Source organism: Pipistrellus hanaki (genome assembly GCF_964339955.1).
Source record: "Pipistrellus hanaki genome assembly, chromosome: 1".
NCBI classification, from domain to species: domain Eukaryota; kingdom Metazoa; phylum Chordata; class Mammalia; order Chiroptera; family Vespertilionidae; genus Pipistrellus; species Pipistrellus hanaki.
Window position 1 is genome coordinate 83,416,129 of NC_140503.1, and position 16,637 is coordinate 83,432,765.

The 16,637-nt window shown below is 32.7% G+C and overlaps 1 protein-coding gene across 5 annotated transcripts in view; it reads right to left on the bottom strand.

Moving 5' to 3' along the window:
- The window catches only part of RALGAPA1 (Ral GTPase activating protein catalytic subunit alpha 1), a 227,501-nt gene that overhangs the window by 131,297 nt on the left and 79,567 nt on the right, over nucleotides 1-16,637 (bottom strand). For 3 of the 5 annotated variants that reach the window (XM_084874263.1, XM_084874264.1, XM_084874266.1), the window contains exon 17: nucleotides 10,265-10,405. The exons of the other annotated variants lie outside the window; for them this stretch is intronic. In XM_084874263.1, the coding sequence (XP_084730389.1) occupies nucleotides 10,265-10,405 (141 nt within the window). The remainder of the gene's footprint in view (nucleotides 1-10,264; nucleotides 10,406-16,637) is intronic. 5 annotated transcript variants of the gene reach the window in all.

Below are 16,637 nucleotides of genomic sequence, written 5' to 3' on the forward strand. Positions count from 1 at the left end.
ATATTACATAGAATAGAATGATATGAATATGAAAATAAGTATTACTTTCGACCATACCCTAGTCATATGCTTAAAAATAAAAAATTCTGAGATTTTTTGTAAGCTCAATGAAAGAAAATCTATTAAAAGTACAGATATGTTTTTAAATAATGATGGGCACAAGCCAATATAGCAGTGTCAATGAATTAGAAAACTACCAGAATACATTTTAAAATGTTAACATGCATAAAAAGAGATAGTAAGGTGATGAAACATTTGGAAGTGCAGTTAAAGATAGAGCTGTGCCAATAAATCAAGCAATTCAAACTGCTGTTCAGTTTTTCCTACTTATTTAAGTTCCAAGCAGAAAAACTAGATCTTACCATAGAAAGCTGGTCTAACTATACCACTGTAAAGTCTAATAGGGTCTCATAAATCCCCCTTTCCTTCCTTACCAGGCAAGAGTCATCATCTTTTCTTCAAATCGTGCCTATCTGTTTGATCATGTATTACAAATGAAAATCTCCACCCTCCTCCTAAACTCCTCTTTGTCAGGAAACTATCTGTTCTATGAAGTATTTTGTGTAATTTTATTATAGCATTATCATCTATTCAACCCTATCAAATAAAATCAATATACTGTTTTAAAAAACCTAATTGTATTTTTAAATTTCTGACTAAGATACCATTTATTCCTAGGAAGAAACCTTCTCTGCCTTCACAGCCCTTTCCATTAAACAACCATCAAACCTTAAAAACTGTCTACTTTAATTCTCTCACTGAGGAAATCGAGGCTTAAAGAAGTGAGGCCACTTTCTCAAATTTATAATCATAGTTTGAGAAGCAGGCTTAGTGTTATTACATTGTTTTTTTGTTGCCTGAAATACTAAGTATATAGCAAAGGCTCAAAAATATTTATGAAATCAGAAATAACAAAATGGAACACTATTTAACTGTACAGATATATATAAATTAGAGATATTAAAAGTAAAATACATTTTTTAATTTATCATGGCCTTTATATTACCTAGAAATAACTAAAGTATTTTTTCAGAAGCCAGCAAAATATAATGAAAAAAAGGACACAGTCAAAAAGTCAGATATTGCCAAAACTGGTTTGGCTCAGTGGTAGAGCATCGCTCTGCGGACTGAAAGGTCCCGGGTTCGATTCCAGTCAAGGGCATGTACCTCGGTTGAGGGCACATCTCCAGTAGGGGGTGTGCAAGAGGCAGCTGGTCAATGTTTCTCTCTCATCGACGTTTCTAGCTCTCTATCTCTCTCCCTTCCTCTCTGTAAAAAATCAATTAAATATATATATATTTTTTAAAAAGTCAGATATTGTTACTGTTTAGGTTTTTAACACAAAGGTAATAAGCAACAGGATTATAATTGAACAATCAAAATGAGAATTTAGATGCAGAGTAAGACAGACCTTGTCCAAGGTCACATAATAATTTATTGATGGTGCTGTCTAGAATTTAGGCTTTCTTACTTTAGACACTGAGATCAGTTTTCTCATTTTAAAAATGGGGATAGCATTCAAAACATTTTCAGGATTCATACTATGGATGAAAGGAGACTAATCTTCCTATTATTTCATTCATATCATCCTCTTTGTATGAGTTCCAAAAGGAGCCACCTTAAACTAAATTCAGGTCAAGAGAAATTTGTATTATGCCAAGATTCCACTATATTCCTGAAAATGTACATTTATACTCTCTTCATAGGTCAAATTTTACAAAGTTAAACTTCCTTTATTAGGTTGAGAATATAATACTAAAATGATGCTGGCTTTCTTCTTCATGACCCTCTCCCCAGACCTCTTAGAAATTCTTCTAAATGAGAAGTAAAACATCTAAGAATTTTCATATTTATGTATATATACTTATTATTGCAGCAGGTAACTAATGCATATTTGTGCATCTTGATGAATGTCAATATTCTGAGTTGTTACCTCTCTCACAATTGATCATAAGAATCTCTGTACATAGGATAGAATTTGTTCAACGTGCACAAATATTCTTTTATTTTGCACAAAATATCTTTTCCACAAAATATTCTTATAGGAATCAGCAAAGTTTATGGCACTATATAATTTTTCTATAAAAATTCTTAAGAATTATGTAGTTGAAATTTTATCAGCTCCAAATTTAAAATCAAGATCACAAGCCTTACTAAAATTTAATGTTATAATACTATCAAATAAATGAACATCAAAAAGTAGTTTTAATTTTTAGTTTCTTTTATTGATATCTCATTCTAAAGCCAGTAAAGATTACTATAAAGTTGTTTTTAGAAATTTCTTCCCAAACCCAGTTTCCCCATTGCATATTAGAAAATTTAACCATTTATTTTAGCCTAAGTTGTTTCTTAAACTTTTGTAACCACATATGAATATCTAAAACTTTTATGCAAGTTTAAGAGATTTTTAAAAATATATTTTTCTATCCATAATACAGCGTTAAAGAATTTAAACAAAAAACTTTATGAAAGTTTTAAGGTTTAAATACAGATCTTATATCAGCATATGACAATACTAATTGCATAAACTAAAAGAAAATAATTGCTAACAGAAAGCCAATGTCAGCACTTGCATAATTGACTCTAATAAACCTTAAATTGAAAGAAATACAGTAAAACCTTGATATAATGAGCTAATTCAGAAGAGGGGTTGTCTGCTAAAGCTGGAAATCCATTATATAAAAGGAGGTTTTCGGAATGCATATGTTAAGAATTTGACAAATTAGAGAGTGTAACTTTTTTACTTATGTAGACATGTTTGTGTAATTAAAATTATGTATGAAAGTTTAATTTCACAGAAAACTGTTCTATATATAACAGCAATTTTAAATTCTTACTGAATAGGTCTAATTAATGTGTCCATTCAACCAGACACCATGAGTAAACAAATGCACACAGCTGGGGTGTGGTTTAGTGCATGTCGGAACATAAGCCAGTATGTGATAAAACTGCTACTGAAAGTCATGCCACGCACCAATAGAACCAATTACTGGGTGTGATTTGGTGTGATCACAAGTTAATAATTCTCCAAACACTGTTTACAAGCAGTGACTCTTGTATTTAAATATAAATACTTGTAGATACATAATATTTATGTTGGCGAAATTACTAGTGTTTTTTCCAACATATGGCCTCGTCACTATAATTTGTTAAAAATAACAGTGAACAACAAAAAAACAATAACCTTGTTGATTTAATTATAAGCAAATCTTGGTTAAAGCATTTTAAGATTAACAAGGTGTTAATTTTCACAAATGACATATGGACTGTAAGTTTTGTCCATTAAATCTGAAGTCTGTGAAATTGAAGTCCACAAAATTAAGTGTTTACTGAATAACTAAACTTTAAGGAGAAAAGGCAAAATAATAGCTAAACCAAATATAGTCTTTCCTACACTCTACGAATTGTTCTAAGAATCTTATATATATTAACTCATTTAATCCTCATAACAACTCTGTGAAGTAGGTGTTGTTATCCCCATTTTATACATAAAAAAACAATTTAAGTGATCTGCTTTAGGTTACACAGAAAGTGGAAAGTTGGGATTAGAAGAAAAATCTTAGTGCATGTCCTTAGACTCTTGAATAATATATATTTATGAAATAATTTATTAATTTTTTAAGTTAGTAAAAATTATATTAAAGCAGCACAGTGAATTATCTCCATAAAGATAAAAATCATAAAAGTCAAATATTTGTAAATTATATAAAAGAAAACAATTGACAGTGTGTATTAGATTGCTGAAAATAATGGTGCCATCAAGTTAAAATAAAAATGGCCTTCACAATAATCTAATTACCCTGCTTATATTTTACCTTAAAAAATAACAGCCTCTAAATTAAATTAGTTTAACCTAAAGTTTTAGGAAGCATTGAATGAGCAAAGCAAGAAAAAAGGTTTTTTAATAAACTAAAAAATATTTTTGAACATTGAGAAAATGGTTCCTACGAAATACTGGAAATGTCAGTTTTATCTCTGGATTTCCTTAAAATACTTAGCATTAAAATTTTCTGAATTAAAAAGTAGGTTTTTTTTAAATAATATCCTGCTTCAGAAAAAACAAAACAAAAAACCTTACCTATTTCAAAAGATAAGCTATAAATTAAAGCATAATGTATAAAGTAAATAATTCCTTACACTATAATTTTTTATTAATAGCATAATATCCCCATTGCTTAAAATATCAATAGCTCATCACAGAGCAGGAGCTCAATAAAATTTTTAATAATTTCTAAAATAAGGTACAGAATCAAATCCCTTTTACTAAAGTTAAATTCCATTATGTCAATCATAATAGCGATCAGTAATAATACATATTTTTATAGCTCCTGAATTCATTAAAATCATTTACATTAGTATACTGAAATTGATGCCACTCTGAAGCTCAAGATTTTTTTCTGGAACTGCCTAAAGGAAATGGCAATGTCCTTTATGTAATATTTGCCTATTTGGGCAATAAAGGCAATGTACCTTCAAGGTAAGCAAAAACTATAGAGCATTCTATTTATAATTTTACTAACAGAGGCTAGTAAAAAAACTCTACATCTTTTTAAAGACTAGGTAATTCAAAGCAGTTAACTACATCACTGAAATCATGAAATGACTAAAAAGCAATAAACCAAATTTAATTAATTTTCATTTTAGACCACTAAAACTTAAACCACTAAACTATCTTTTGTCCTTTTATCCTTCTAATAATTTTTTCTTTGACTCTTAAATTCTGGAAACAGGCAAATAACCATGGATCACCTTTTATGATAAGAAAGTATACTGCTTAATTTGTTTATAAACATGTTACATAATGTCGTGTTTAAGTTAGCTTCAGATTTTTCCTGCGATGTACTTAAAAAAAAAAGCACAAAATTTTTCAGCAAAAAATTTCTATTTTAGAATTATGCTTAAACCAGATTATAGGCTGAAAAGCTGTGAAATCTTACTAGCACATATTGATAAGAAGAAAGAAGTTCTTTGATTAAATAAAAAAGGGCCAGCTTCTTGTTTGATTAGAGATGAAAAATTCTCTTTCTGACCAGGCAGAATTTAGGAACAAGATGGGGTGTGAGAGATACCATCTTCTTTCTTCTAATACTCAGAAAATAGAAACAGAAAGATCAAAATATTTTGCTCTATGAGCTCAATTCAAATAATGCAGCATTGTTAGTTACATTAGCAGTTTATATTACAATGGCCTAGACAGACTAGACTCTGGGGTTAATAGCAATAAATATGGCAAACAAATTAGCAGCATTGAAAACTCATTGGAAGAAAGTAGGTCTGCAAACTACGTATTTCAGGGTGAGAAACCCACAGTGCTTGATTAGAAAATAATAATAGTTGCAAAAGTATAAACAAAGTCAGTTGTACAAAACATGCTTATGTTCTTTTACATCCCTTCTTTCATTAAAATATTTTTTACAATAAAAGCTAATTTGAATAAGAATAATTATTGACATTTTTGGCTTCTCTCTAATCTGTTTATCAGGAAAATTAAAGACTGTTAGGCTGGGCTAACAATGTGTAGAAGACAAAATTAGTATCAGAGAAAGAACAGGAAATGTGCTTCCAAAACACCAGTTTAACTTGTAGAACTTAAAAAAATGATGTCAGATGCTTATGTAATATCCAACATATAATATCAAAACCTCAGGCAGGAGCCTGGAAAAAAAATACTTTTCAGTATTAGATGAGTTTGATGTTAAGAATTAAGGTCAATGACACAGTGCCAATGCCCTTGAACCAGTCCCCAGAGTTAAAGAAAACTCTTCAAGGATATTCAGCTAATCAACTAGTAGTTTACTCTGTATAAAGCTAAACAAACACATAGCATCGCACTCACAAGGTAGGCAGAATGGACATTTTAACCAAAAATACTTGGAGGAAAAGAAGAAAAGAGGAGGAAAAAAGGATGGACAAAATTAGGGTATTTTCAAAATTGGTGGTTTGTTTTTAAAATCTTAATATGTTAAAAAAGAAGGGAATTAAAAGCAGTTTCTTTTTACCCCCATAAGAATCCAAGAATAGCCTAAACCGGTTTGGCTCATTGGGTAGAGCGTCGGCCTGCATACTGAAAGGTCCCAGGTTCCATTCCGGTCAGGGGCATGTGCCTTGGTTGCAGGCACATCCCTAGTGGGGTGTGTGCAGGAGGCAACTGGCCGATTTTCTCTCTCATCGATGTTTCTAGCTCTCTATCCCACTCCCTTCCTCTCTGTAAAAAATCAATAAAATATATATTTTTTTTAAAAATCCAAGAATATCAGGTAAATACTATTCTGGAAAATTCTACTTCTAATCAAAAGCCAGAGTGTTTATCTCTGAGTAGTTTCATTTTTGTTGTTGTGTGGTGTGTGTGAAGTTGTTACAGACATCACAACTCTCTATCTTAGATGATGAGTCCAGGATTCCAGGATTTATTCTGAGTTCAATTAAATATGCTCACATGAAATACAGAATTGTGAAAAACATTTTTTCTTTACGTACTAGTTCACTTTCCTTATTATTTTTCCCTGTATATTAAACTATTTTAAAGTAAAATTTATTCAAACTTTGTAAGAAAATAGTTTGGTTGAAGATCTAAGTCACATGTGTCAAACACAAGGCCCGCGGGCCAAATCCAGCCCACCAGGCCTTGCAATGTGGCCCGCACCGCGCTGTCATCACTGCACTCCGCTGTCAGTTTATGACATTGTCAGTTTATGACTGTTCAGTAAACCATTCGGCCCGCGATTTAGGCTGGATTTTAGATTTTGGCCCCTTCTCTGATTGAGTTCGACACCCCTAATCTAAGTGATTTCCTTTAAATTTAGCACTGTTCATACAACTTCATTTCTCTCTTTCTCTCTCTCTCCCTTCCTTTCTCCCTCCCTCCTTCTCAATATACCTAATACCTAAAGAACCAAACTCTAAGCTTCAATTTGCCTCCAAGAACTACAGGGGCAATAAAAAAAAAATCCAGTAATTATGATTTCTACTGTGTAAAGTTATATTAGAATAATCCTGTCCAATTTTCATAAAGCTAATACCCGTGTTTCCCCGAAAATAAGACCTAGCGCATGGAAAGATAAGACATCCCCTGAAAATAAGACCTAGCGCAACTTTGGGAGAAAAAATTAATATAAGACACTGTCTTATTTTCGGGGAAACAGGGTATTTAAAATTATGACATTGGTTCAATGTCTTCCAAATTTGTTCCCTCTGAAACCTTAGTGTTATAGTACGAAAATATGTGTACCTGGATTTTCCATGATTAAATAAGTTTAAGAAATATTGAATTAAACAATTTTTAATAGGACTTCTGGGGGCCTTTAATGTGTTGATGTACATTATAAATCTTTAACCCTTTTTACACCTATTAACATCTCCTAGGAAAGGTTTTCAATTACACATCAGTTTCTAAAATGCTGGATTCATTCTCAAATCAGTTCTCAGGAGAGTTTTTGCTCCTTGCTTTTTTTAAGTCCTAAGAGAAAAATTATTTTTACTCAAAGTCTAGTTATGCTTTTATAACTATACACACACACATACACACGAAACACTGGAGGAAATTGTTTTTACAAGTTATCAATAAAAAAAACACTGGTTTGGAGAATTATGTATATGATAATATACATAATCTCCCATATAATCCATATTTCCTAAAATTAACATTATTTTAATAATCAGATATAAAATGTTTTGATTTAGTAACTGGTGTCTCACTATTATCTAAATCTTTAAAGCTCTCATAAAAGGAATTTTATTCCAAGTGGGGGAAATGAAAACAACAATAAATAAAGCAGCCGTTTAGAAAATTTCTTTCAAACATTTCTACATAAAAACACCTCTCCCACCACATTATTAAAAGATAATCTTTCTGAATTTTGTATTGACAGCAAAGCAAGAATTCTTATCCTGATGAAGAAACAACTTTAGAACATTTTAAAGGGAACAACCTCATCTTCATTTGAGCATTTTAATAAGATTTTAGCACTTAACATGCATATTTCCAAAAACATTACTTAAGTTGCAGAAAATCAATTTTGTAAAGCCCTTAAGACTCTAAAAAATAAATAAATAAATCTTCCTGACAGTTTTAAGATGGCAGTAGAATATTTAATCCAAGCAAACATTTAAGAATTAATGGTCAAACCTCATTTTATTTTTCTAAACACATCAAAAGTGGTTTGCATTACATGCTTTAACTGTATTTAAACAAAGCTTGAAGCAAAAAATATATCTAAGAGAAATTTAGAACACATTGGGAGTATCTTTTATTTGTATCGAATTTAGTTAAAAGAACAGAAACATTGTTTTATTTGCCATTTAGATAAGTATATTATAATCTGATATAAGCAACTAAAACCAGGGCAACTTATATAGGAAGGTATAGTGCTTCCATGGAGCACTGAAGAAAAAAAATAACCTAATTCTTTATTTGGAGGTAAGTATCAAATGTAACAAAAATATGTGTTCTTTTCCATATTATTAAAATTCATAGTATTTCATTTTTTTATTTCAAATTTTACTACTTTTTGTACTAATAGCTTAATTAATTCAGGTAGCCTAATTTTATTGGTATAAAATACATTCATTTCTCATCAAATACTTATTGGAACATCCAGATTTAGATCTAAGGTCAAATTTTCTATTTTATTATTATCATCAATTATGATACAAAAACTGCACAATTGTATCATAAAATTCATTAGTAATTCATTATTTCTAATTAATTATATTTTGGATTAAAAAATAATATTGAACACCTCTCAAAAATATCATAAAGAATATATTAAAGTAACCTTCCCAATCAAGATATCCTGAAATAGAAAACTCAAATATATCACATCTGATAATTGAATATTTTATTTTCTCATTTTAGAAAAAGCCAATACAAAAAAAATTTTTTTTGAAGTGAATACTAAGTTTTTCATTGACAGTAAGAATACCAAACACAAGAATGTCTGTGTTATCTACATGTTATCGAATTCTTGGTTTTGGAAATCTCTGATCTTAATGGTTTAGGGATGGTGGAAGGGACTTCATCTGATGCACCTTCCCTCACATAAGCCTACAGTCCATTAGGAACTGAAAGGCAGATAGGCTATTTTAGAAAAACAAACCGAAACAAAATCAGACATCTCACCATGTGCAATGTACTCCTAAGAAGAGAGATAGGCAAGTACCCAAGAATGAATAGGTAACTTTCTTTGAGCTAGCACATTTTGCATAGTAACTACATTCAACACAGGCTTACTTCTTTCTAAAAGACAAGACATGATATGATTTTATTCAATGAAAACTTTTTTTAAAAAGAATAAGCTTATCTCTGGTGATAAAAATTAAAGCGGTTGTCTGTGTGGGGGGGTGTAGGTGCATGTACCGTGGGAGGGTGTAGGTGCATGCACCATTGGAGGGTGTAGGTGCATGCACTAGTGCATCAGAAGGGTACTGACTTAGTTTTACTAGAAAATTTTAGGGGGAATGGAAACTTTCAATATTTTGTTTCTGGTGATGGTTAACAGAGATGTTAACAGATAATTCTCAAAACTCATTAAACTGAACCCAGGATCTATACATTTTATTATATATTAATTAAACCTTATTAAAGAGACCATACCAATAACTGGGGATCAAGAACATTAGTACAATTAAAAAGTTGAGCTGGTTTTAAGGCTCCTTAGAAATTGAAGCTTCACAGAATGGCTTCTTTGTTTGGTTTTAAAATGAGTGCGTTCTTAGGATTCTATATATTATTATAAGCTAATATAAGTACAAAGATTTATTATAAAACAACTTTCAGATTATGTACTTTTCTTGATATTAACTCCCCTTGCTTACTTCAATTACAATGAGATGACAGAGACTGCATTATTCAAGATATACTATAGTGTTAGTAAAAACAATGGAAGTTTAAAAGTCAAAGCTCTGACTATTATCTTCCAAGTCATTTTTTGTGAAACATTATAATGACATAAATATATACTATTACATCTTTTAACCATCTAAAAAGAAAAAAAATTGAAATATAAACAGAAAAAAAATTGGCCATTTACAACCCAAAATACTAGACATTGGCACAGCACTAAACTTAGCACTTCCAGAATGAACTGCAAGGATAGCATTAGAGTTCAAATAACTCAAAATGTTGATTTCTCAACCACTATCCCAATTTCCCACACCTCCCCCAAAGAAATTAACTTTGAAGAGTTTATTTGATTAAGCAAAATTTGAAAGCAGAAGGATTAAAAAGTGAAAAAGGTGGTGCAGAAATTAGCAGAGGTGGCACTACCTGAAAGCTCATCAGAAAGGGGAGTGAGAACAATATCAGGCAAGAAGGGTTTGGAAGTATGGATCAGAACAGGAGCACTTTTAGCACTGCGTATATAGGCCGATGGCAGAGCACATTCACCAATGGATCGGCTTCTCATGGCTTTAAAAAAAGGAAAAGAAAGAAGTGGGAAAGGAAAAAAGAAGAGTGACTATAATGAAAGGCTTGTGTCACAGAAAAAGCAGCAACAGAGAAAACTAAAAGATACAAAAGAAGAAAATTTTAAATTAAAACATTTCAGCACGGCAAATATTGGCAAGCTGTAAGAAAAGAAATCAGAGAACACATATGACCTTTCAAATGTAAATATTTTGGTGTAAAGCAGGAAAATGCTTTTTATTATTAGCAGTTACAATGGTATAGCATTAAAAAACAGCAGACACTTTAATAAGCCCTATGTTCTCAAAACCAAGGGTTGACAAGTTCATTGAACGGAAACATAAAAAAGAACTCAGTATTATTAGTTCAAATATCTTTTTGGTACCATATTTGGGCCTTTCTTTGAGCCATCTGAGGCAATTCTGAACCATTCTTCTTAATAAAGCTGAATTCCTAGAAAAATAATTCCTACTTTCATCCACTTCCCTAATAAATTGTCAAGGACATTCAAGATCTTTTTTAGAAAATTGTATGTAATTCATAATCTAAGAATTGAATCTTATGGTCAGTATTTGTTTCTGGTAGGAGAATACTTAATCAAATCAGTATCTCTTATTTACATGAAATTTTATTTATTTAATACAATTTTATTTATTTTTTCAATCTTTACTATTAAAAGTATTATATGTACCCCCTGTTTCCCCATTGACCTCTTCTAGCTCTCCCCAGATCCTGCCCCACCCCCACGATTTAAAAAATTTTAATAGAAACATTTACAGAAAATAAAATTTATAATCAGCATGAAGAATCAATTTACTAGAAAAGTAAACAAGTTTGTGCTTACTCAGAATCTTAAGCATAGTATATAAAAACTTAGCACTGCCCAGCTGGTGTGCTTTAGCTGGAGTGCTTCAGTGGTTGAGCATTCACCCGTGAATCAGGAGGTCACCAGTTCAATTCCTGGTCAGTGCACACACTTGGGTTTCGGGCTTGTCTCCAGTAGGGCGTGTACAGGAGGCAACTAATCTATGTTTCTCACCCATTTTTGTTTCTATCTATCCCTCTCCCTTCTTCTTGCTCTAAAAATCAATAAAAACAAATAAGATAAAAAACTATATTACTTTTTAAAAATTGCATTCGTAGCTTTATGTCTATAAAGGAGAGTCACAAGTTCACAAGACCAACGGCGAATTTTTATTATATTTAAAACTAAAATAATAATTAAATTTAGCTCAGCTGATATGGCTTAGTGGTTGAGCATCAGCCTATGAACTAGGAAGTCCTGGTAAGATTTCTGGACAGGACACATGCCCAGGTTATGGGTTCAATCCCCAGTGTGGAATGTGAATGAGGCAGCTGATCGATGATTCTCTCTCATTACTGATGTTTCTGTCTTACCCTCTCTCTTCCTCTCTGAAATCAATAAAAATATATTAAAAAAGAATAGCTATTAATAATTAAGTTTATACTTCCCAAACATTTTTAACTTAACTATTAGTCTAGGAATTTTTGAATAAGTAGTTATGTGTATTGTTGTGTATAGAGGACTTTTAAAAAACAATATTGCATAATATTGCATAACAATGAAATAGTGTCGTTGCTAAAAAGATTTGTTTCCCTGATACCTACTTAGCCTATCACGCAGGCCTTTGCAACTAGCTGCAATAAACACTGAAACTTCATCTCCAACTCTTCTCTCTTCCTGCTGTCACACAGAATTTTACACGATTCCCAGAAAATTTCATGCTTTCACAACAGCATGGCTTTGTGAGTTCATAATATACCTGGTCTTCTTTTCCTCCTAAGACAACCCTTCATACTCAAAATGGCATCTCATTTGTGAATCTTTTCTCACTCTCCCACATAATTAACTTACTAGCAATAAAGCAATGAACAAAACAAACAAGAATTCCTGCTTTTACAAAGCTTGCAATCTATTTTTTAGTGGATTGTGTGCTTCCAGTGTCAGCCTCCCAACTTTTCAAATGTAACAAACATATCCTCTTATCTTTATATCCTACATTGAGGCTCATATGAACTTAAATCTTTGCTGAGTGAATACCTGTATTTGAGCAGCCCAACATAATCATTTCAAAAACAAAAGTTTCAGTTGTGAATATATAAAGGAGCAAACCAGAAGAATTATTAACCAAAAACTAAACGTATGCCAGAGTTTATAACTGGAAAAGAATGATAGATTTTTTTAGAAATTTTTATTTGTGTTGGCAAAATAAATAATTCCTTAAGAGCAGTTTTTAGATACATTTATGTGCAGCAAAACACGGAAGGTAGGAGTATATTAAGACAATAACAATAATTTTTCTTCAGTGTATGGCTTGTATTAAAAATAATTGTATTTTAAAATGGAACATATATACAAAATATTAAAATCTGGCTCTACTCATATTTTCCTGTTAGTTTCTTGTTTTTGTGAAAATTACCAATAATTTTATAATCCAATCTGAAATAACTGTTTTGTTGATTTCAAGATAATCACTCAGTAAAAGCTTTTACAGCAAAGACATACATAAAGCAAAACTTGAAGTGCTGTTTGTTAACACATACCACCTACAGTTGTAATCAGATGTGATTTTCAGAGATAATTATTTTAAACTGAATCAAATTTTTGATTACACGAATTATAATATGTTTTCTTCTATTTTTCCCCTTGGATTAGATAATTCCTTCTGTTTCTCTTTTCCACCACCAACTTGAAGAGATAGGGCATTCCCCTCGGAATTTCTTCCATAATTGCAATGGTATGTCAGTGTTTTGATCTGAAATGAATTCTTCCCACAGGGACCACTATGTTTGTTAATCTACTACAGGTCTTTATGCATACCTGGAAATCTGGCAAATGCCTCACAACCATGCAACTCCTACCATAGAAAATTAGAATAAATTAAACACTGGAATTTTTGAGATGTAGTAACCTAAAGCTTATGACAGAGAATCTCTGTTAAGCCACTAACATTTCTATTACTGCATACATTCCAAAACCACATTCATCAGTGATCTTCTTACATCTGTAGTATCCATTTATACATAGATAAAGGGCAGTATCAAAAATATAACATCAAAAAGTAAAATCAGCATGGCTGATGTGGCTCAGTGTTTCAGCGGGTTCAGCACAGACCTATGAACCAGGAGATCAGGGTTCAATTACATCAGGGCACATGCGGTGTTGTGTGCTCAATCTCCAACAGGGGGTATGCAAGAGGCAGTGATCAATGATTCTCTCCCATCATTGATGTTTCTTTTTTTATTTTTATTTTTTTTTAAATATATTTTATTGATTTTTTTTACAGAGAGGAAGGGAGAATGATAGAGAGCTAGAAACATCGATGAGAGAGAAACATCCATCAGCTGCCTCCTGTATGGCCCTAACCGGGGATGTGCCCGCAACCAATGTACATGCCCTTGACCGGAATTGAACCTGGGACCTTTCAGTTTGCAGACTGACGCTCTATCCACAGAGCCAAACCAGTTTCGGCCCATCACTGATGTTTTTATCTCTCTCTCTCCCTCTCCCTTCCTCTCTGAAATCGATAAAACTGTTTTTGTTTTTTTTAAAGTACAAACAGATTTTCAATACTACAAGCATGCCAATTTTTAAAGAATTCTTATCTTCACCCCACTAAAAATAATAAATAAAAATAAATCCACTCTAATAAATTCATTTTGGACCACATTATCAAAAACTGTAACCTTCACTTAAGAGTTCCCATGCAGCATAAGAACACAGACAGCAAATGTGATGGATCACTAAAAGCATACAAACATATACAATAAACAGGAGGAAGACAAATCTGACCTTTTCTCACTTCTAAAATGTAACACATATTTCTCACTAATTTTAAATTAAGTTCACAATATGTACACATGTATGTTCACTGGAAGAAATATACCTGTCAGTCCTCAAATTTAGGCCTGAGTCTATAATAAACTAAGAGGAAAATCTGAAAACAGAGCAGTGATATATTTATTCCAAATGTTGAATACCAGGTTTTAAGTCATAATTGCAACATTTAACATTGCTTCTCATGAATATATTCTATATTAAGTGCTAAATTCACTGTACTTCCTTTACTATTTGCTGGCATAGCAAAACTTTAAAAAATTTAATTACATTTTAAACTTAATATGTATAACAAAAAAAAAATTCTTATTAAGGCCATCCTGAGAAATCTGACTAGAGGATTATGGAATGTTTAATATTTTTTTAAATAAAGACAAGTTGCCTGTAAGTGAAAAACAAATCCTCTTAGCAGAATTCCAATCTGAAAACTCTTGAAAGCAACCAATAAAATACGTGTTTGGATATAATGAAATTACTTTTTTTATAAATTTCACCAGAGACTACACTAGTACCCTCTTGAAATATAAGGACATCAAATGCAGAGATTAGTTTAGACTACAAGTATAAACAAAGCTGCTTAAAATTAAATTAGCCTTTAAAAGTTATATGTGTTATCACTCTATCAGGTACGTAAGTCAGTTGTGAGAAAAGATACAATACTTTAAATATATATATATATATATATATATATATATATATATATATATATATATATGTTTTATTGAGTTTCAGAGAGTGGAAGGGAGAAGGAAAGAGAGAAATGTTATCCGCTGCCTCCTGCACACCCCATACAGGGAATCCAGCCCACACCGGGAAATGTGCCCTCACTGGGAATTGAACAGGCAACCTTTAGGTGCATTGGAAACACTCAATTGAGCTACATTGGGCAAGGCAAAATATATTTTTAACAAGAGGAACTAAGGTTTGTTATTTAAAGGACTAGTACATAAAAGAGAAATGTAAAGTATATTCTCAATGTGATTTATTTCTCCCAATTCAAGTAACACAATTAAGAAATAGAGAATGACAGACTTTTAAAAATAAAATTTTCAAAGGCAAATCTGTGATTATTTCAAATGTCTAAATTATTTTCTGTTCTTAATAGAAAATATTTTAAAATATATTTTATTGTTTTTATACAGATTGGAAGAGAGAGGGATAGAGTTAGAAACATCAATGAGAGAGAAACATCGATCAGCTGCCTCCTGCACACACCCCTCTGCGGATGTGCCTGCAACCAAGGTACGTGCCCCTTGATCGGAATCGAACCCAGGACCCTTCAGTCCACAGGCCAATGCTCTATCCACTGAGCCAAACTGGTTAGGGCATCAAATATTTTTTAAATTAACTAGGGTTTACAGAAAAACTGAGTTGCAAGTACAAAAAGTTCTAACATATCATCTCATCAGCACCAGGTTCCCCAAATATTAACATCTTGCATTAATCAGCAAGGAATATTTGCTACAACTGATGAGCCAATACTGATAGTTCATACCAGAGATCACTCTTTGTGTTGTGCATTCTATGGGTTTTGGACAAATTTATAATGACACATATACACCATTATAGTATCATGCAAAATAATTTCACTTCCCTAAAAACCATCTATGCTCCCCACCTATTCATCCCTCCTTCTTGCCCTGCAATACTGCCTCACCTCATAACCAGTGACCATTTTACAGTCTCCTTAGTTTCCTGTCTTTCAGAATGCCATATAGTTAAAATCATATATAGCCATTTCAGATTGGCTTCTTTCACTTAACATTCCATATATTTTCATTGTCTAATAGCTAATTTCTTCATATCCTACAAAACAAAAGCCTAATGTGCTAAGTATCCAGTCATCCATTCAACCAATCAAAGTGTAATATGCTAATGATATGCTAAGGCCGCTCAACTGCTCGCTATGATGTGTACTGACCATCAGGGGCCAGACAGTCGACCAGACACTGTGATGTGCACTGACCATCAGGGGGCAGATGCTCTGGCTGGTAAGTTAGCTTACTGTTGGGGTTTGGCCGATTGGGACTGAGGGAGATGGGCCGGACACACGCTGGAGCCCTCCCGGGGTCCCTCCCCGCTGGCCAACCTCCCAAGTTCTTCACTGGCCCTGATCATGTACTGGCGAGGTCCCTCGGCCTGGCCTGTGCCCTCTCGCAATCTGGGACCCCTGTGGGGATGTTGAAGAGCCAGTTTCGGTCCAATCCCACTGAACGCAGTAGCTGCCCCCTGGTGGTCAGTACACACCCCTAGGGGGAGTGCTGCTCAGCCAGAAGCCGGGCTCATGGCTGGCGAGTGCTACCCCTGTGGGTGCACACTGAGGGCTCCCAGATTGTGAGAGGGTGCAGGCCAGGCTGAGGAACACACCCCCCCCCC